Source organism: Pan troglodytes, chromosome 3 (assembly GCF_028858775.2).
Source record: "Pan troglodytes isolate AG18354 chromosome 3, NHGRI_mPanTro3-v2.0_pri, whole genome shotgun sequence".
In the NCBI taxonomy this organism is placed as follows: Eukaryota; Metazoa; Chordata; class Mammalia; order Primates; family Hominidae; genus Pan; species Pan troglodytes.
The window spans coordinates 2,902,553-2,923,711 of record NC_072401.2 but is presented as its reverse complement, the minus strand read 5'-3'; the positions used below and the strand labels follow the sequence as shown (position 1 = coordinate 2,923,711).

Genomic DNA, 21,159 nt, shown 5'->3' with positions numbered 1-21,159 from the left:
TAAAAATACAAAAATTTAGCCAGGTGTGGTGGTGGGCGCCTGTAGTCTCAGCTACTTGGGAGGCTGAGGCAGGAGAATCGCTTGAACCCGGGACGCGGAGGTTGCAGACAGCCGAGAGCGCACCACTGCACTCCAGCCTGGGCGACAGAGTGAGACTCCATCTCAAAAAAAAAAAATTCCTTTTCATTGCTCAGTGGTATTCCACTGCATGGATGTCTCATAGTTTGTTTATACATTTTTCTGTTGATGAATATTTTGGTTGTTTCCAGTTTTTGGTTATTACAGTTACTATCAACATTCATAAATTTAAAAAACCGAAAAACAAACAAAAACACCAGAACATTCATGTACAAGTCATCATATAAACATGTTTTCATTTCTCTTAAGTAAACACCTAAGAGTGGTCATATGGAAGAGACATGCTTACCTTTTTTTTTTTTTTTTTTTGAGAAAGAGTCTCACTCTGTCACCCAGCTGGAGTGCAATGGCACAATCTCAGCTCAATGCAACCTCTGCCACCTGGGTTCAAGGGATTCTCTTGCCTCAGCCTTCTGAGTAGCTGGGATTACAGGCACCTGCCACCACACCAGGCTAATTTTTTTGTATTTTTAGTAGAGATGGGGTTTCACTGTCTTGGCCAGGCTGGTCTTCAACTCCTGACCTCATGATCCACCCACCTCGGCCTCCCAAAGTGCTGAAATTACAGGCATGAGCCTTTGTGTTTTTTTTTTTTTTTTTTGAGACGGAGTCTCGCTCTGTCGCCCAGGCTAGAGTGCAGTGGCGCTGTCTCGGCTCACTGCCAGCTCTGCCTCCCAGGTTCATGCCGTTCTCCTGCCTCAGCCTCCCGAGTAGCTGGGACTACAGGTGCCCACCACCGCACCTGGCTAATTTTTTTATATTTTTAGTAGAGACGGGGTTTCACTCTGTTAGCCAGGATGGTCTCGATCTCCTGACCTCGTGATCCGCCAGCCTCGGCCTCCCAAAGTGCTGGTATTACAGGCGTGAGCCACTGCGCCCGGTCCAACTTTATTATTTTATTATTTATTTTGAAATGGGATCTCACTCTACCACCCAGGCTGGAGTGCAGTGGCTCAGTCACAGCTTACTGCAGCCTGGACCTCCCAGGCTCAAGTGACCCTCCCATCTCAGCCTTCTGAGTAGCTGGGACCACAGGCACCTATCACTATGCCCAGCTATTTTTTTTTTTTTATTTTTGCAGAGACGGGGTCTCACTATGTTGCCCAAGCTGGTCACGAACTCCTGGGCTCAAGTGATCCTCTGCTATGGCCTCCCAAAGTGCTGAGATTACAGGCGTGAGCCACTTCATCCAGACTATTCTTTCAAATGTTGTTTTGCATATTCATATTCATATGAAATTCCTGTGAATTTCATGTGAATTTGAGAATCAGCTTGTCAATTTCTTTTAAAAAATCTGGTCAATTTTAACAAAGATTGTGGTAATGTACAGATCAATTTGGAGATAGTGACGTCTAAACATTATTGCATCTTCCAGTTCGTGAGCTATATTTATATATATTTATTTAGTCTTAGCAATGTTTTGAGGTTTAGTGTACTTGCCTAACACATCTTTTGTCAGACTTATTCCTATGTATTTCATATTATTTTATGCTAAAGTCTCCTTTTGTTTAGTTTTGCGTTTTAAGAAATTGTTGGCCAGGTACAGTGGCTCACACCTGTAATTCCAGCACTTTGGGAGGCCGAGGCTGGCAGATCACAAGGTCAAGAGATAGAGACCATCCTGGCCAACATGGTGAAACCCCGTCTCTACTAAAAATACAAAAAATTAGCTGGATATGGTGGCGCGCACCTGTAGTCCCAGCTACTCAGAAGGCTGAGGCAGGAGAATCACTTGAACCTGGGAGGTGGAGGTTGCAGTGAGCCAAGATCAAGCCACTGCACTCCAGCCTGGCAACAGAGTGAGAAACCGTCTAAAAAAAAAAAAGAAAAAAAAAGAAATTGCTATAAAATATTTATAATACAAAACTTACTTTTTTTCTTTTTGAGACGAAGTCTCACTCTTGTCCCCCAGGCTGGAGTGCAATGGTGTGATCTCAGCTCACTGCAACCTCCACCTCCTGGGTTCAAGCAATTCTCCTGCCTCAGCTTCCTGAGTAGCTGGGATTACAGGCACCTGCCACCATGCTTGGCTAATTTTTCTATTTTTAGCAGAGACAGAGTTTCACCATGTTGGCCAGGCTGGTCTCGAATTCCTGACCTCAGGTGATCCACCCGCTTCGGCCTCCCAAAGTGCTGGGATTACAGGCGTGAGCCACCACATCGAGCCAAAACTTTTTTTTTTTTGAGCTGGAGTCTTCCTCTGTTGCCCACGCTGCAGTGCAGCAGCGCAATCTCTACTCACTGCAACCTCCACCTCCCGGATTCAAGCGATTCTCCTGCCTCAGCCTCCCTAGCAGCTGGGATTGCAGGTGCACGCCACCACAGTCTGCCGAGTAGCTGGGACTACAGGCTCGTGCCACCATGACTGGCTAATTTTTTGTATTTTTAGCAGAGATGGGATTTCACCGCATTAGCTAAGATGGTCTCGATGTCCTGAGCTCGTGATCCACCCACCTTGGCCTCCCAAAGTGCTGGAATTACAGGTGTGAGCCACAGTGCCTTTTTCTTTTTCTTTTCTTTTTTTTTTGAGATGGTGTTTCGCTCTTGTTGCCACAGGCTGGAGTGCAATGGCATGATCTTGGCTCACCACAACTTTCACCTCCTGAGTTCAAGCAATTCTCCTACCTCAGCCTCCTGTGTAGCTGGAATTACAGGCATGCACCACCATGCCCGGCTAATTTTGTATTTTTAGTAGATATGCGGTTTCCTCATGTTAAGTCAGGCTGGTTTTTGAACTCCTGACCTCAGGTGATCCGCCCACCTCGGCCTCCCTAATTTTTGTAGTTTTAGTAGAGACAGGGTTTCACCATGTTGGCCAGGCTGGTCTCTATCTCCTGACCTTGTGATCCACCCACCTCAGCCCTCCAAAGTGCTGGCATTTCAGGCATGAGCCATCGTGCCCAGCCAAAACTGACTATTTTAATCATTAAGTGTACAACTCCGTGGCATTATCTATATTCAGAATGTTGGGCAACTTTTACCACTATTTTCAGAACTTTTTAATCATCTCAGACAGAAATTCTGTAGCCATTAAACAGTAACTTTACATTCCCCCTACCCTCAGGCTGTGGTAACCTCTACTGTTTAAATTTTTCATTTATTGTTTTTTAGAGATAGCGTCTTGCTCTGTCATTCAGGTTGGAATGCAGTGGCACTGTTCATGGCTCACTGCAGCCTTGACCCCCTGGGCTCAAGCAATCTTCCCATGTGAACCCCTGGAGTAGGTAGGCCATTTATATACCTTCTTTGGAGAAATATCTATTTAAGTCCTTTGTCCATTTTCAAATTGGGTTGTCTGTGTTTTTTTTTTTTTTTTGGTTTTTTTTTTTTGAGATGGAATCTTGCTCTGTCGCCCAGGCTGGAGTGCAGTGGCATGATCTCGGCTCACTGCAAGCTCCGCCTCCCGGGTTCACGCCATTCTCCTGCCTCCCCCTCCCAAGTAGCTGGGATTACAGGTGCGCGCCACCACGCCTGGCTAATTTTTTTGTATTTTTAGTAGAGACGGGTTTTCACCGTGTTAGCCAGGATTGTCTGGATCTCCTGACCTCGTGATCCGCCCGCCTCGTCCTCCCAAAGTGCTGGGATTACAGGCGTGAGCCACCACGCCTGGCGGGTTGTCTGTTTCTGTTGTTGAGTTGTAGTACTTTATATATTCTGAGTATTAATCCCATATCAGATGACTTGAAAATGTTCTCCCATCCTGCAGGTTGTCTTTTCATATTAAAAAATTTTTATTTTGTAAATTATGTGCAAATATGCCATTTACTCTTGATAGCATCCTTTGATACACAAGTTCTTTTTATTTCTTTTCTTTTTTTTTTTTTTTTTAAGATGGCGTCTTGCTCTGTCACCCAAGCTGGAGTGCAGTGGCGCAATCTTGGCTCACTGCAGCCTCCACCTCCCGGGTTCCAGCAATTCTCCTGCCTCAGCCTCCCAGGTAGCTGGGATTACAGGTGCCCGCCACCATGCCCGGCTAATTTTTGTATTTTTAGTAGAGACAGGGTTTCACCATGTTGGTGAGGCTGGTCTCAAAATTCTGACCTCAAGTGATCCGCCCACCTGGGCCTCCCAAAGTGCTGGGATTACAGGCGTGAGCCACCACGCCTGGCCAGTTTTCTATATATATAATATGACATTTGTGAACAGAGATAGTTCTACTTCTTCACTTCCAATTTGGATGCAGCCTGTTTCTTTCTTGCTTAATTGCTCTGACTAGAACTTCCAGTATTTGGTTCAGTAGAAGCGGCAACAGCAAGCGTTCTTGTCTTGTTTTTGGATCTAAGGTGACAAGCTTTCAAGCTTTCAGTCTTTCACCACTGAATATAATATCAATGTGGGTTTCTTTTTTTTTTTTTTTTTTTTGGACAGAATCTCACTCTGTCGCCCAGGCTGGAGCGCAGTGGCATGATCTCAGCTCACTGCAACCTCTGCCTCCTCAATTCAAGCCATTCTCCTGCGTCAGCCTCCCAAGTAACTGGGACTGCATGCGTGCACCACCATGCCTGGCTAATTTTTATAGTTTTAGAAATACAAAATGAGTGTTTGTATACACGGTGAGACGGGGTTTCACCTTCTCGGCCAGGCTGGTCTCGAACTCCTGACCTTAAGTGATCCACCCGCCTAGGCCTCCTAAATGCCGAGGCTGGGATTACAGGCATCAGCCACCACGCCTGGCGAAATGGGGCTTTTTAATATGGCCCTTATAATGTTGAGATAGTTTTCTTCTGCACTTGGGTTTTTATCATGAAAAGGTGTTTTGTTTAGGATTTTTGCATCTATATTAATAAAATACATTGTTCTACAATTTTTTTTTGAGACAGAGTTTCACTCTTGTTACCCAGGCTGGAGTGCAATGGCGTGATCTCAGCTCACTGCAACCACTGCCTCCTGAGTTCAAGCGATTCTCCTGCCTCAGCCTCTCGAGTAGCTGGGATTATAGGCACCTACCACCACGCCCAGCTAAGTTTTGTATTTTTAGTAGAGACAGGGTTTCACCACATTGGCCAGGCTTGTCTCGAACTCCTGACCTCAGGTAATCCATCTGCCTCAGCCTCCCAAAGTGGTAGGATTACAGGCGTGAGCCACCGCGCCTGGCCAGTTCTGCAGTTTTATTTTCTTGCAATGTCTTTAGGTGGCTTCAGTATTAGGGTACTATTGACCTCACAAAATGAGAAAGTTTTCTTTCCTGTTCATTTTAAAATGAAGTTTGAGAAAGATTAGTCTTTTTGTTGTTGTTGTTGAGACCGAGTCTCGCCCTGTCGCCCAGGCTGGAGTGCAGTGGCGCAATCTCGGCTCACTGCAAGCTCCGCCTCCTGAGTTCATGCCATTCTCCTGCCTCAGCCTCCTGAATAGCTGGGACTATAGGCGCCCGCCACCACGCCCTGCTTATTTTTTTTTTAGTAGAGACAGGATTTCACCGTGTTAGCCAGGATGGTCTCTATCTCCTGACCTCGTGATCCACCTGCCTTGGCCTCCCAAAGTGCTGGGATTACAGGCGTGAGCCACCGCGCCTGGCCTTTTTTTTTTTTTTTTTTTTTGAGACAGAGTTTTGCTCTTGTCACCCCAGCTGGAGTGCAATGGCACGATCTCGGCTTACTGCAACCTCCGCCTCCCAGGTTCAAGCGATTCTCCGGTTTCAGCCTCCTGAGTACCTGGGATTACAGGTGCCCACCACTGTTCTTGGCTAATTTTTGTATTTTTAGTAATGATGGGTTTTTACCACCTCAGCAAGGCTTGTCTCGAACTCCTGACCTCAGGTGATCCGCCTGCCTTGGCCTCCTAAAGTGCTGGAATTACAGGCATGAGCCACCGTGCCTGGCCTCAGAAAGATTAGTCTTTATTTTCTTTTACGTTTGTTAGAATTCACCAGTGAAGGTCGGGTGCGGTGGCTCATGCCTGCAATCCCAGCACTTTGGGAGGCTGAGGCGGGTGGATCACGAGGTCAGGAGATTGAGACCATCCTGGCTAACATGGTGAAACCCCATCTCTACTAAAAATACAAAAAATTAGCCAGGTATGGTGGCAGGTGCCTGTAGTCCCAGCTACTCGGGAGGCTGAGGCAGGAGAATCACTTGAACCTGGGAGGCAGAGGTTGCAGTTAGCCGAGATCACGCCATTGCACTCCAGCCTGGGCAACAATAGCAAAACTCTGTCCAAAAAAAAAAAAAAAAAAAAAAAAAAAAAATCCCAGCACTTTGGGAGGCCGAGTTGGGCAAATCATGAGGTCAGGAGTTTGAGACCAGCCTGACCAACATGATGAAACCTCGTCTGTACTAAAAATAAAAACAATTAGCTGAGCGTAGTGGTGGGCGCCTGTAATCCCAGATACTCGGGAGGCTGAGGCTGGAGAATTGGTTGAACCTGGGAGGCGGAGGTTGCAGTGAGCCGAGATCGTGCCACTGCACTCCAGCGTGGGTGACAAAGTGAGACTCCATCTCAAAAAAAAAAAAAAAAAAAAAAAAAAAAGGCCAGGCGCAGTGGCTCACGCCTGTAATCCCAGCACTTTGGGAGGCTGAGGTGGGTGGATCACGAGGTCAGGAGATCGAGACCATCCTGGCTAACACGGTGAAACCCCGTCTCTACTAAAAATACAAAAAAAAAAAATTAGCCAGGCATAGTGGCGGGCACCTGTAGTCCCAGCTACTTGGGAGGCTGAGGCAGTAGAATCGCTTGAACCCGGGAGGCGGAGCTTGCAATGAGCTGAGATTGCACCACTGCACTCCAGCCTGGGGGACAGAGTGACACTTCGTCTCAAAAAATTAAAAAAATAAATAAAAAATAATTCACCAGTGAAGTCATCTGGTCCTGGGCTTTTCTTTGTTGGGAAGTTTTCGATTGTTGCAGTTTCACTTGCTGTAGGACTATTTAATTCTGTTTCTTTATGAATCAGTTTTGGTAGTGTGTTTCTAGGAATTCATCTATATTATCCCATTTTTTGGCAAACAGTTCCTCACAGTAGTGTGTGATAATCCTTACTTCTGTAAAGTCGGTAGTCATGTCCTATCCTTAACTTTTTTTTTTTTTTTTTTTGAGACGAAGTGTCGCTCTGTTGCCAGGCGGGAGTGCAGTGCTGCGGTCTCGGCTCACTGCAACCTCTGCCTCCCAGGTTCAAGCGAGTCTCCTGCCTCACCCTCCCAAGTAGCTGGGACTACAGGCGCCTGCCACCACGCCCAGCTAATTTTTTGTATTTTTAGTACAGATGGTGTTTCACTGTGTTACTTGGATGATCTGGGTCTCCTGATCTTGTGATCCACCTGCTTTGGCCTCCCAAAGTGCTGGGATCACAAGCGTGAGCTACCGTGCCCAGCCATCCTTAACTTTTTAATTTTTTCTTTTATTTATTTATTTGAGACCGAGTTTTGCTCTAGTTGCCCAGGCTGGAGTGCAGTGGCGGGATCTCAGCTCACCGCAACCTCTGCCTCCCGGGTTCAAGTGATTCTCCCACCTCAGCCTTCCTGAGTAGCTGGGATTACAGGCATGTACCACCACGCCTGGCTAATTTTGTATTTTTAGTAGAGATGGGGTTTCTCCATGTTGGTCAAGAGCTGGTCTTGAACTCCTGACCTCAGATGATCTGCCTGCCTCGGCCCCCCAAAGTGCTGGGATTACAGGCGTGAGCCACCATGCCGCCCGGTTTATCTATCTATTTTTTTTGAGATGGAGTCTCACTCTGTCGCCCAAGCTGGAGTGCAATGGTGCAATCTTGGCTCACTGCAACCTCCATCTCCCAGGTTCAAGCGATTCTTCTGCCTCAGTCTCCCAAGTAGCTGGGCTTACAGGCACCCACCACCATGCCCAGCTAATTTTTGTATTTTTAGTAGAGACGGGGTTTCACCATGTTGGCCAGGCTGGTCTCAAAATCCTGACCTCAGGTGATCTGCCCACCTTGGCCTCCCAAAGTGCTGGGATTACAGGCGTGAGCCACCACGCCCAGCCAATTTATGTATTTAGAGATGGAGTCTCGCTCTGTCACCCAAGCTGGAGTGCAGTGGCATAACCTAGGCTCACTGCAAGCTCCACCTCCTGGGTTCACACCATTCTCCTGCCTCAGCCTCCGGAGTAGCTGGGACTACAGGTGCTCACCACCATGCCCGGCTAACTTTTTTGTATTTTTAGTAGAGATGGGGTTTCACCATGTTAGCCAGAATGGTCTCGATCTCCTGACCTTGTGATCTGCCCGCCTTGGCCTCCCAAAGTGCTGGGATTACAGGCGTGAGCCACCGCGCCTGGCTGAGATGTTTTAATGTAGTTGTTTATATCTACAAATATTCCCCTGAGCAGAGCTTCTGCTGCATAAATTTTGGTATGTTTTCTTTTTATTTTCACCCTTCTCAAGGTATTTTCTAATTTCTCTTGTGATTTCTTCTTTGACCCATTGGTTAAGTGTTCTATTTAATTTCCATATATTTGTGAGCTTTTCAGTATGTTCGTACTCTATAGTCCAGTAATTTCACTTTTAAGTATATATCCATTAGATATGTGAGCAAAACTGCACCAAAAGAGACACATAGAACGCTCATTTTTTGGCTATTAGCCTCAAAACTTAAATGACCCAAATAGTGGATAAATTGAAGCATATCCATCTAATAAAATAATATACAGTGAGAAAAATGAACTACAAACATTAATGAATCTTAAAATATAATACAGCAGTACACCGCTTTCTATGTTTTTGCTTTGAGAACACAGTTACCCATAGCACACACTACAATGAAATATTTTCAGACCATATTCAGGAGGATTGCTGGAGGCCAGGAGCTCAATACCAGCCTGGGCAACATAGTGAGACCCTGTCTCTACAAAACACACACAAAACACTGGAAAAGAAAGTACTGCGCTGGGCACAGTGACTCACGCCTGTAATCCTAGCACTTTGGGAGGCCGAGGCAGGTGGATCACGAGGTCAGGGGTTCGAGACCAGCCTGACCAACATGGTGAACCCTATCTCTACTATAAATACAAAAATTAGCCGGGCACGGTGGTGCACGCCTGTAATCCCAGCTACTCAGGAGGCTGAGACAGGAGAATTGCTGGAACCCAGGAGGCGGAGTTTGCAGTGAGCAGAGATCACGCCACTGCACTCCAGCCTGGGTGACAGAGCAAGACTCCATCTCAAAAAAAAAAAAAAAAAGTACTACATATACAATATTTTATTAGTTGCTAACCTCTTACTGTGCCTAATTTGTAAATTAAACTTTATCATGTGTAAGTACATATGTATAAGAAAAAACCAATATATATACAATTTGGTACTGAGGTTTCAGGCATCCACTGGGGGTCTTGAAATGTACAGTAGTGACCAGGCATGGTGGCTCACGCCTGTAAGCCCAGCACTTTGGGAGGCCAAGGACAGCAGATCATCTGAAGTCAGGAGTTCAAGAGTAGCCTGGCCAACATGGTGAAACCCCGTTTCTACTGAAAATACAAAAATTAGCCGGGCATGGTGGCGGGTGCTTGTAATCCCAGCTACTCCATCTCAAAAAAAAAAAACCAAACAAAACAAAAACAAACAAACATATAGAAGGACAAAGTATCATGAATAGGGTGAAGTTATCAGAGAAATGCAAGTATAGTGTCTGCTAGAAAATCAAATACAGTCATGTGCTGCTGTAGACCTTAGTCAGCAGACCACATACACAATGGTGGTCCCGTTGAGTATAATGGAGCCGAAAAATGCCTATTGCCTAGTGACAGCTTAGCTGTCATGTTGTAGTACATTGTTACATGCAGTGCCACCAGTTGTATAAAGTTATAGCACATATAATTTATGTGCAGTACATACTTAATAAGTGACTATGTTACTGGCTTACATAGTCATTATATTTTAAGATTGTACTCTTTTTATTATTATTATTATTATTATTATTTTTTGAGATGGGGTTTTGCTCTTGTCGCCCAGGCTGGAGTGCAGTGGTGTGATCTTGGCTCACTGCAACCCCTGCCTCCCGGGTTCAAGCTATTCTTCTATTCTCCTGCCTCAGCCTCCTGAGTAGCTGGGATTACAGGTGTGCACCACCACACCTGGCTAATTTTTGTATTTTCAGTAGAGATGGGTTTTCACCATGTTGGCCAGGCAGGTCTCAAACTCCTGACTTCAGGTGATCCACTTGCCTCGGCCTCCCAAAGTGCTGGGATTACAGGCGTGAGCCACTGCACCCGGCCCTTCTATTATTAAAAAAAAAAGAAAAAAGAAAAAAAAAAAAGGTTAGGCTTGGCACAGTGGCTCACACCTGTGTTTCAGCACTTTGGGGAGGCCAAGACAGGAGGATTGCTTTGAGACCAGCGTGGGCAACACAGTGAGACCTTGCCTCTGTAAAATATAAACAAAATTAGCTAGGCCTGGTGCCTATAGTCCCAGCTACTTGAGAGGCTGGGGTGGGAGGATCACTTGAGCCCGGGAGGTCAAAGCTGCAATGACAATGAAACATGATTGTGCCACCACACTCCAACACAGGTGACAAAGCAAGATGCTGTTCCAAAAAAAAAAAAAAGTCAATTGCAAAACAGTCTCACAGGTTCTTCAGGAGGTATTCCAGAGGCATCGTCACCGCAGATGAGAGCTCCACGTGTTATCGGCCCTACAGACCTTCTGGTGGGACAAGAGGAAGAGGTGGAAAACAGTGAGGATGATGACCCCGACCCTGTGTAGACTTAGGCTAATGTACACAGTTTTTGTTTTTAATTGTTATTTTTTAAAAATAATAGAGACATGGCTGGGCGCAGTGGCTCACAACTGTAATCCCAGCACTTTGGGAGGCCGAGTCAGGCGGCTCACGAGGTCAGAAGATCGAGACCATCCTGGCTAACATGGTGAAACCCCGTCTCTACTAAAAATACAAAAAATTAGCCAGGCTGGTGGCGGGCGCCTGTAGTCCCAGCTACTTGGGAGGGGGAGGCAGGAGAATGGCGTGAACCTGGGAGGCGGAGCTTGCAGTAAGCCAAGATCGCCCACTGCACTCCAGCCTGGGCAACAGAGCGAGACTCCATCTCAAAAAAAAAAAAAAATAATAATAATAATAGAGACAGGGTCTCACTATGTGGCTCAGGCTGGTCTTGAACTCCTGAGCTCAAGCCATCCTCCCACATCTGCCTCTCAAAGTGTTGGGACTACAGGTGTGAGCCCCTGCACTCAGCCTCCATTTTTTCTCTTTTTTTTTGTTTAGATGGAGTCTCTGTTGCCCAGGCTGGAGTGCAGTGGCATGATGTCGGCTCACTGCAACCTCTGCCTCCTAGATTCAAGCGATTCTCCTGCCTCAACCTCCTGAGTAGCTGGGATTACAGGCATGTGCCGCCACGCCTGGCTAATTTTGTATTTTTAGTAGAGATGGGGTTTCTCCATGTTGGTCAGGCTGGTCTCGAACTCCTGACCTCAGGTGATCTGCCTGCCTTGGCCTCCCAAAGTGCTGGGAATACAGGCATGAGCCACCACGCCCTGCCTTTTCTGTACCTTTTCTATGTTTAGATACACAAATACTTAGCATCGTGTTACAACTGCCTTCAGTATTCAGTACAGTAACATGTACAGGTTTGTAGCCTAGAGCAGTAGGCTATATCACATAGCCTAGATGTGTAGTAGGCTCTGCAATCTAGGTTTAATTACACATTACACTGTACAATGTTCATACAACAGCAGAATTGCCTAACAATACATTTCTTTTTGTCTTTTTTTTTTTTTTTTGAGATGGAGTCTCACTCTATCACTCAGGCTGGAGTGCAGTGGCGCAATATTGCCTCACTGCAACCTCTGCTGCCCAGGTTCAACAGATTCTCCTGCCTCAGCCTCCCAAGTAGCTGGGATTACAGGCGCCTGCCACCGTGTCCAGCTACTTTTGTATTTTTAGTAGAGACGGGTTTCACCATCTTGGCCAGGCTGGTCTTGAACTCCTGACCTCGTGATCCACCCGCCTCGGCCTCCCAAAGTGCTGGGATTACAGGCGTGAGCCACAGAGCCCAGCTTAACAACACATTTCTCAGAACATATCCCTGTAAGGTGGGGCGCAGTGGCTCACGCTTGTAATCCCAGCACTTTGGCAGGCTGAGGTGGGTGGATCACTTGCAGTCAGGAGTTCGAGACCAGCCTGGCCAACATGGTGAAACTATGTCTCTACTAGAAACAGAAAAAATTAGCTGGGCGTGGTGGTGCACACCTGTAATCCTAGCTATACTCTGGAGGCTGAGGCAGGAGAATCGCTTGAATGTGGGAGGTGAAGGCTGCAGTGAGCTGAGATCATGCCACTGCATTCCAGCCTGGGTGACAGAGTGAAAATCTATCTCTGGAAAAAAAAAAAAAAAAAAAAAAAAAGAACATATCCTTGTAGTTAAACAACATATAACTATGTTACACAATACATTAACTGATTAGAGAGGCAAACAAATCTTGTCTCAATAGAAGCAGAAAAAGGACTGGTAAGATTGAACATTCACTTGTGACCAAAAACAAAAATAGAGAAACCCTGTCTCTACTAAAAATACAAAAACTAGCCAGGCGTGCTGGTGCATGCCTAGCTACTCAGGAGGCTGAGGCAGGAGAATCGCTTGAACCCCGAGGTGGAGGTTGCAGTGAGCCGAGATCGTGCCACTGCACTCCAGCCTTGGCAACAGAGCAAGAATCTGTCTCGTTAAAAAAAAAAGCAAAAACAAAAAACAGAAATTGAAGACAAATGCCACTAGGTGTCGTGGCTCATGCCTGTAATCCCAGCACTTTTGAGGAGGCCGAGGCAGGTGGATCACCTGAGGTCAGGAGTTTGAGGGCAGCCTGGCCAACATGGTAAAATCCCGTTTTCTACTAAAAATACAAAAATTAGCCGGGCATGGTGGTGGCACGCCTGTAATCCCGGCTACTTGGGAGGCTGAGGCTGGAGAATTGCTTGAACCCAGGAGGCGGAGACTGCAGTGAGCAGAGATTGCACCAGTGCACTCCAGCCTGGGCGATGAGTGAAACTCCGTCTCAAAAAAAAAAAAAAAAAAGATAAATGCTTATCTCATGGTAGGAAAATGAACCTCCCTCATCTGACAGTTATCTAACTAGAACCTACAGCAAACATCTTTCTTGATGAAACACTAAAACACAAACACCATTTGTGTGTAATAATAATGTACTGGGCTACGCTGGGCGCGGTGGCTCACACCTTTAATTCCAGCACCTTTGGGAGGCTGAGGTAGGAGTATCGCCTGAGGCGAGGAGTTAAAGACCAGGCTGGGCAATGTGATGAGACCCCCGTCTCTACAAAAATAGAAAAAAAGAAAAAAGAAAAAAAAATAGAGTTGGGGCCGGGAGTGGTGACTCACGCCTGTAATCCCAACACTTTGGGAGGCCGAAGCGGGCTGATCACTTGAGATCAGGAGTTTGAGACCAGCCTGGCCAACATGGTGAAAGCCCGTATCTACGAAAACTACAAAAATTAGCTGGACATGGTGGCATGTCCCGTAATCCCAGCTGGCTGGGTGGCTGAGGCAGGAGAATCGCTTGAACCTGGGAGGCGGAGGTTGCAGTGAGCTGAGATCGAGCCACTGCACTCCTGCCTGGGCGACAGAGCCAGACTCCGTCTTAGGAAAAAAGAAAAAAAATAGCAAGGATTCTGGATACACAATATACAGAATCAATTGTTTCTATGCTGCCAAAACAAAACAAAACCACCCCCCCACCGAAAAAGTTAATACAGACATCTTTTGAGTTTCCATAGCCAGCCTTGGGGGCTCCCTCCTTTCCAGGACCAGACCCACTCCAGCAGTACCAGTCTTAGGGATACACTGCTCCCTGCCTCCCCTAGGCTTGTTCCTGGGGTAAAGAACTCCCAGGCCCTGGGTAGCCACCAGAAGTGTCTGGTCCAATGCCTTTAGGTATCGGGGGGCCTGCAGACCCTACTGTATGCCAGCAAGAAGCTCTTTCTCATAACTTTCACAGGCCTGGCCTGGGGTCTCTGGAATTCTTTCCTCTCCTCTTTCCCTAGAGAGCTTTCTGGACCTTGAAGATGGCAACTTAGCAGCCCTTATTCAGAGAGAGCTTTCTGGACAGCTTCATCTTCTTCCTGCTGGATCTCCTGGTTTCCCGTACCCCACCCTCATCAGTTTCAATTTTCCAGTGGCCTGGGGGACTGTCTCCTCTGTAAACATGTTCCATAACATCTGTCTCACTGCCCACAGAGCCAAAAGTGCAGTGCCAGGAGCATGGTAAGCAAACTGCACTGGATGGTAGGCCTTTGGGACCCAGGCAGCCAGCATGTTAGCCTTTCTAGTCCCTGGGGACAGCTGGATAGGTACAGAGGGCAGAGGCAAAGGGAGAGCTTGGCCACACTGCCAAGCCCATTCCCTCCTTGTGGCTTTGCTGGCACTGCTCGCCTGTGGCAGTGGCTGGCATATCCACGCACTCCCAGTGCTGACTCCCACTCAGAGGGCAAATTTTGTATCTAGGTGGTCAGGGGCAAAGGGGGGCGCTGCAGTGCAAGGTTTCCAGGGCAATCTCAGTCCATCCCACTCAGAGCAGCACCCCCAGCACCTCTGAGAGACTGGCCGAGCTGAGCAGACAGCTCCTTGGTCAACCTTGCCTCTCAGAGTAGACTCTGCTCTCTTAGGGACTCCAGGGCTTGGGCTTGTGGCTGTGCTCCAAGAACAGCCTCTCACATGCTTGCTGGATTTAGGACATGGAAACTTCCTGAACACACACCAATGCAAAATACACTCAACGTGAGGCAGATAAGAACCCCACACCTTGGCAAACGGGGGAAACTGATTCCAAAGAGCAAATGAATGTGTAAAAGATATTTGGTTCAAATTAATGGTTTTATTTCCATCTGTAACACTAGCAGAGGAGTCCAAAGCAGACTGATATCCATGGATATAGTTTAAATGTAACAAAGAAAGAGTTGAACTATGTACATTGAAAAAAGGAAAGACATTTTTTCATACCAACCTTTCCCTAGTTCGCAGTTTCTGAATAGTAGAAACAAAACACATTTTTAAATCTATCAATTTAATTTAGGACGAAGTAACACAACTTTTATAATTAACCACTGAAGTTGTCTTTAAGGACAAAACTTAAATTTTAAAATGGGTGTTACCATATTTTATGAGTGGACTGACTCCAAGGTTGCCTTGCTCCAAGTCTGGGCATCGTGACATTGCCGTGATGCCCAGAAGAAAGTTAATGGCAATGATGTCCAGTCAGAGGGCAGACACGCTACACATCACAATGATGAGAGCTGCGGATTCTGCCCTCTTCAACTCCAAGTAGAAAATTATTATTTTCATTCAAACTAACTGGAAGTGAGCCGAACAGTTAAAAAGTCAGAATGAAGAATAAAACAATTTTCTTTTCACATAGAGGAGGGACACTCCTTCAGCCCCGTCTAAAGTGAATTCTGTGCTGAGTCCCTGCTCCTTCAGAAGGGTAAACTGAAGGTCAGTTATTGCTAACAAAGCCAGAAGTGGCCCCTTTCCCACCCTGAAGATGTTTCACACGAAAAGGCCGTTTGTTTGGCGTGAGGCCCTCTGAGGAAGGACGACAGTGGAAGAGGAGGCAGGCTGGCACTGTAAGGCCTCTCTCGTTAGCCACCCCCAGGCCCTGTGCTGTCAGGGGCAGCTTGGGCCACTTTGCTGCCCCTGAGAGAACCTGAGGCTCCCATGTACCTGTGGAGCGAAGGAGAGGTTGTCATCTGGGCCCCTGTTTCACCAGTCAAAACCTATGGAGCAGACAGAAGCCCGAAGCATCCAAGCCCAGTGGCCAGGGAGCTTCTGAAATAAACGGCACGGGGTTGGGAAGGATAAGAAAGCCAAGGCAGGTGGGCCAGGTTCTCCGAACATGGGGCAACAGTGACCTGGGCAAAAGCCTGGAACTGAGCGGCTGATAAGGCCACAATTACTGCCACCACCTCTCAGTATCTACACGGGGGCAGACGTTAGGCAGTGGGAACTGAGAACTGGAGGGCGTGTGGCAAACACGGGATGGATTTTATCAGAAAAGAGAGGACACCCAAACACGTGCCTGCCCTATTTATCTTGCATGTCCTGTGCCAGGTGAAGGACGCTGGAGCATGGGTAAGGTTCCTGAGAACAACTGGTGGGCAGAAACGGGCTGGGATGGGCACTGCTCCACAGGCAACATTAAGCCTCTGAGGGGGACACTAATAGTGCTACATCTTGTGGGCTGCTGAAAAGTAGGTAACGAATGGCCTTTATTGCACTTTTTCGTTCTTAGGAAACAGGGGAGTGCCCTGCAGAGTTTCTCTTGATTTGCAGAAATCACTGCAGATCAATGATAAGGTGCAGGCAGAATCACGGGTGACCTCTGACTCTCAAGGGAAGAAGTCCAGTGATTGGTCTTTCCAGGGCCTCAAGGGGCCACTCTTGAACCTGGGATCCTCGAGCTGGGTGAACCGGGTCTGGTTTGGTCAATGTGTGGCAGGCAGATTGGTCGACTGGCAGACACTTGGGACAAAAGGTGGTGTGCCTGGGAAAGCTGGGGCAAACTTTCCAAACAGGGAAAACTTCTTGGCAAATGTGCAGATTCTGCAACCAGACTGGAACCACGATTCCCAATGTGCCTGACTCCCTTTCTCCCACTCTAGAACTGGACCACCCCAGAGGAACAGAGATGGCCTGGGAGGGCCCTGGGTCCAGCGCCATAGCATCAAACTGGAGATAACAAAAGGAAGGGGTTGGAAACAAAAGAGCAGTTTACATATCAGACGTTGGTTTCGAAACAGTCTTTTTGATCTCAGGAAAATGGAGGCAGATACCACTGGAGAACCTGGCTGTCTGTCTGTCCATCCGTCTCTCCTGGGGGGCTCTGAATACTTCATATATAAATGGGGTGGTACCGTTTGTGGTTGATCTTTTTCCTACAAGTTGGGCAAGTATTAGCATTCTTCAGGGAATCACGGAGGCACTGGCTACAGAAGACATGGCCGCATTCTGTGGAAACGATGAGACGTCCATTCTGCACGATCTAGAAGGCATTAAAAAGAAGAGCCTCCGAGTTTGCCCTTGTCCCAGAGCAGCCATGGTCCCCAGAGAATCCCACCCACCTATGCCTAAGATGACTGATTAAAGGAAAGCAAGGGCCAGGCTGCAACAGGGAGGGGTCTGGAGAGCTAACTGTGTCTGCTGTGGTCTCTCTCAGCTGGAGAGCAGGAGGCAGGGGCCATGGCATCTCAACAGTGTGACAGCCCAAGAGGGTTATGAGAGACCCCAGTAAACACTAGCAGCTTTCAGTTAGAGCCAGGATGGGGGACAAAAAAGGAGGACGCATTTGCACCCAGAAGCTCAGGGCATACAGGAGTACAGGGGCTGAAGGTGAAAGTTGTAGGGTCCAAGGAGAAACTGGCACATTCTCCCCTCACAGGCAGATCTGCAATAAGTGACAGCCCAGGCATGACTGTGAGTAGGGGTGTCCAATCCCACCGAGGGGGAAGATCCTGTCTCATCCAATTCTTTCAGTGAAGTTTAGAAACCAGAAGCATGGAAGATACAGCTTGGTTTACTTACCTCTGAGTATCCGTCCATGCAGATGGGACAACTGACAGTACCCGAGGGCCTAAGAGCACAGTGCTTCATGTTAGTTTTTCAGTCAACGCAAACATTTTATTATACCCTGTCATGTGAGTGGCCCCTGTCCCCTACAAGAGTCCCGTCCCTGGCGTCCTGACTCTGCCTTAGCGCGGGCATCCGAGAGACTTTCAGGAAAGCCAACTGCCCCAAGGGCATGTGGCAGGGTGAACATGAGAAGGTGCACACAACCTGAGTCACCCTGCCCTCCCCCAGGCCCCTACCAGCCCCAGGATCCCTGTCTGGGGCCACTGGGACTGTCTGCACACACTGTGTCAGCGCTTGGCATCCTCTGGTTACAGTGGGAATAGCTGGACTCAGTTCTGGACCCAGTTCCAACTGTATCCAGATGCTGGGTAGAGGCTTGGGCAAGCCCTTCCAGGGCCAAGGGCTCACAGATTTGCTGAAAAGTATTCCCATGCCCGGGCCCCACATCCTAGCATGGCGGCAGCAGAGCTGGGGGCACGTTGGTACCTGAGGCCTGTAGCGCCCTCATCCCTGGCGTTTCTGGGAGTATGGGTAGTCACATATACGTCTCTGTCCCTGGACAACTCCTCATCGTCACTGCTCACCACACAGCTGTCAGCATGGTCCTGGGGCAGCCTCCTAGCATTCCTCCTTGGTCTTCTTCTTTCTAAGGTAAGAGGTCACATTTTCAGGTTGGAGGCTCTCTACTCTTACCATCCTCACCACTCCCATCCTGACGCCTCTTAAGACCCTCTTCCTTCCCTGCCTGGGACCCCCAGAGACAAACTGCTGCCATGCTCAGCTATAACCCAGAAGGTTCTGCCCAGCTCTGGAGGCCACTATCTTATCTTCCCAGGAGAAACCCCCCAGCCCCTGCTGTGAGCTACCAGCCTTCTCCAAAATCTGGTAGGCCACAAGAAAGGACTATAGCTCAGTGCTCAATGATAGTGGTGAAGTTTCTTCAGCAGGCACAAGGGGGACTGGCTGTGCGGGTCTGACCACAGCATCTGCGAAGGCATATTCCTGCTTGGAGCGCTCCAAGCCCTTGGGGATGGTCTGGCAAGACCTGCAGCACCGCGGCTCTCACCTATGCCAGTTTCCTCTCCAAACCCAGTGAAAAAGGAAACGAAACCACTCACCGTCAACAATCTTGTAAACAGAAGGAGAAAAACAAAAGAGAAAGAAGCAATCAGTTTGATATAAGTGATAAATGAAGGCATTTCTTTTTTTTGACATGTGACACCCTCTGTGGAACCCTCTGGTGAGCAGCAGAGGCCCCACCCTCCTCCCACCCACAGAGGATCTGTGCACCTCTCCCAGTCAGTCAAGCCCACTTCCCAGGTCACTCCACCTCCCAGCTGATGTGCTGTGTCTCTCCCTGCTGGGTGTTTAGTGGAGTCTCCTGGAGCGTGAACACAGCCACAGCCACAGCCACACCATGTGCTGACTGCAAGACCTGGGGACCTTACTTACTATCTGGGGGCTGCCACAGCCACACCATGTGCTGACTGCAAGACCTGGGGACCTTACTTACTATCTGGGGGCTGCCACAGCCACACCATGTGCTGACTGCAAGACCTGGGGACCTTACTATCTGGGGGCTGCCACAGCCACACCATGTGCTGACTGCAAGACCTGGGGACCTTACTATCTGGGGGCTGCCACAGCCACACCATGTGCTGACTGCAAGACCTGGGGACCTTACTTACTATCTGGGGGCTGCAGCTTTCTCTTCTGAAGCACAGAGTCACCAGAGCCCACATCTGACTGTGCTGTTGTGAGGGTTACGTGAGGCAGTGAACATTTAGACAGCACTAGGGGCATGATGCTCTCTCAAGCTGACACGACCAATGTAGGCCACTGCCAAGGTGGAGCCTTCATGTGGAGGAGGATTTGCATTGCTCAGTAGGTTGTTACAAGTAACTAACAGAGAAAAGCAGGCTATGCATGACCAATGTGTGTGACACACACCAAGGATTGAACACAATCCAATTCTGTGTCCTGGGGGCCTAAGAACCTGACAAGCCTCTCACGTGCCAGCTCAGAACTTACATCTAGACAATTTCTGCTCCAACAGTTTCAAACGTGGTTCCTCCCACCTTCTGGCCAAGTGCTCTTACCCATCTAGGGGAGCCAGTGGAACGCCCTTTCCCTCTTGCTCAGCACGTAGGAGGGGCTGCTTCAGGAAAGTTCTCACCACCAAAGCCTTACTGCTCACCTCACCCTGCCTGTCCCCTGGGCAGGACATCCTGCCCTACAGTGACAAGAAGCTCTAATCCTCTACTCTGACTCCTGTGCAGCCAGGATCCTAGACGTGAACCGAGTTCCCTCAGACACACTCATGCTACTGGCAGGGCAGGGGATGGAGGCCGATTTGAGCTGCTGAGGGTGTTGGCACTGGCAGGCACAGCTGCATCCTGAAGAAACACTTCTGGCAGAGGCTGCTATGTCTTGAGCCCAGGCCTCTCCTCCCTAGAAAGGGTCTGCAGTACTGTCTATATGAACCCAAAGATGTGAGTGCAGGGGGTGGATGCCGCCTCCAGACCTTCTTCGTGGAGCAGACACAGCAGCTCCCTAGGTGGGTCAATGCTTTGAGGTCAAGAGTTATTCCTGGAGACCCAGCCCAGAGACTGCTGATTTAGGCTTCTCCTTCCATGTTAAAATCCACTAAGCTTAGGAATAATTAGAGTGGATTTTGTTTCCCAAATGGTATCCTGACATACACAAACGGCCATGCAGGAAGGATGTAGGACTGAGTATAAAGGTCTTTGATTTGAGGATGAGAGAATATAATCCACACACGTGGAGCCACTGCAAAGTGCTCCCCTTTCCTCTTAGAGGAGACTGCAGACGGTGAAAAGGGAAATCTGGGGACAATCAGTCAACCTCACCATCAGGACCAAACTTACCAGGGCCGGCACAATGTACTGTCCGCATGAAATCTAGAAAAGGAGGCTCTGGTAACAGTGCTGGCCCTTGGGGAAAGCCTTGGGTTTAGCTGGGAGCAAAAGCAAATTCTTCTGTGGCTAGAAATGACCCCAGCTTTCTACAGCTCCAACATGCCCCCACCCTCTGCCAAGATGACCCACCAATTAGGTGTGGACACCCGGAAAGGGTATGACACTCCCAGTGCCCCAGCCATGACAGTGTGCGTACTGAGTCTTTATGGTCTCCTGTGTCATACCCAGCTTGCCTGTGGATGGTACCAAACTGAGGCCTGTCCTGAGCACTGAGCCCAGGGGCTGCTGGCAAGCAGCAGGTGATACACACACAACTACTGGGGTGCATAAGAACAGGGTGGCCAGAGTGTTTCCTCACTGGTAACAATTCTGACTGTCCCCACTTTTAATGAGAGAAAAACAGCTTCCAGATGAGTCTTCAGTATAAGAACGACACCACAGGCTGGGCGCGGTAGCTCACACCTGGAATCTCAGCACTTTGGGAGGCCGAGACGGGCGGATCACTCGAGGTCAGGAGTTCGAGACCAGCCTGACCAACATGGTGAAACCCTGT

The 21,159-nt window shown here is 48.3% G+C and overlaps 1 protein-coding gene across 2 annotated transcripts in view; it reads right to left on the bottom strand.

Annotated features, from left to right (window-relative positions):
• Window positions 1-14,895: 14,895 nt before the first annotated feature.
• RNF4 (ring finger protein 4) overlaps window positions 14,896-21,159 on the bottom strand; it is a 46,765-nt gene continuing 40,501 nt past the window's right edge. Inside the window, exons 5-8 of one of the 2 annotated variants that reach the window (NM_001251909.4) lie at window positions 18,786-18,795; window positions 18,154-18,313; window positions 17,620-17,668; window positions 14,896-17,080 (exon numbers count right to left, since the gene is read on the bottom strand). In NM_001251909.4, coding sequence (NP_001238838.2) covers window positions 16,931-17,080; window positions 17,620-17,668; window positions 18,154-18,313; window positions 18,786-18,795 — 369 coding nt within the window. In that variant the 3' untranslated portion in view covers window positions 14,896-16,930. The remainder of the gene's footprint in view (window positions 17,081-17,619; window positions 17,669-18,153; window positions 18,314-18,785; window positions 18,796-21,159) is intronic. The other variant, XM_009447228.5, reaches the window with a different exon arrangement.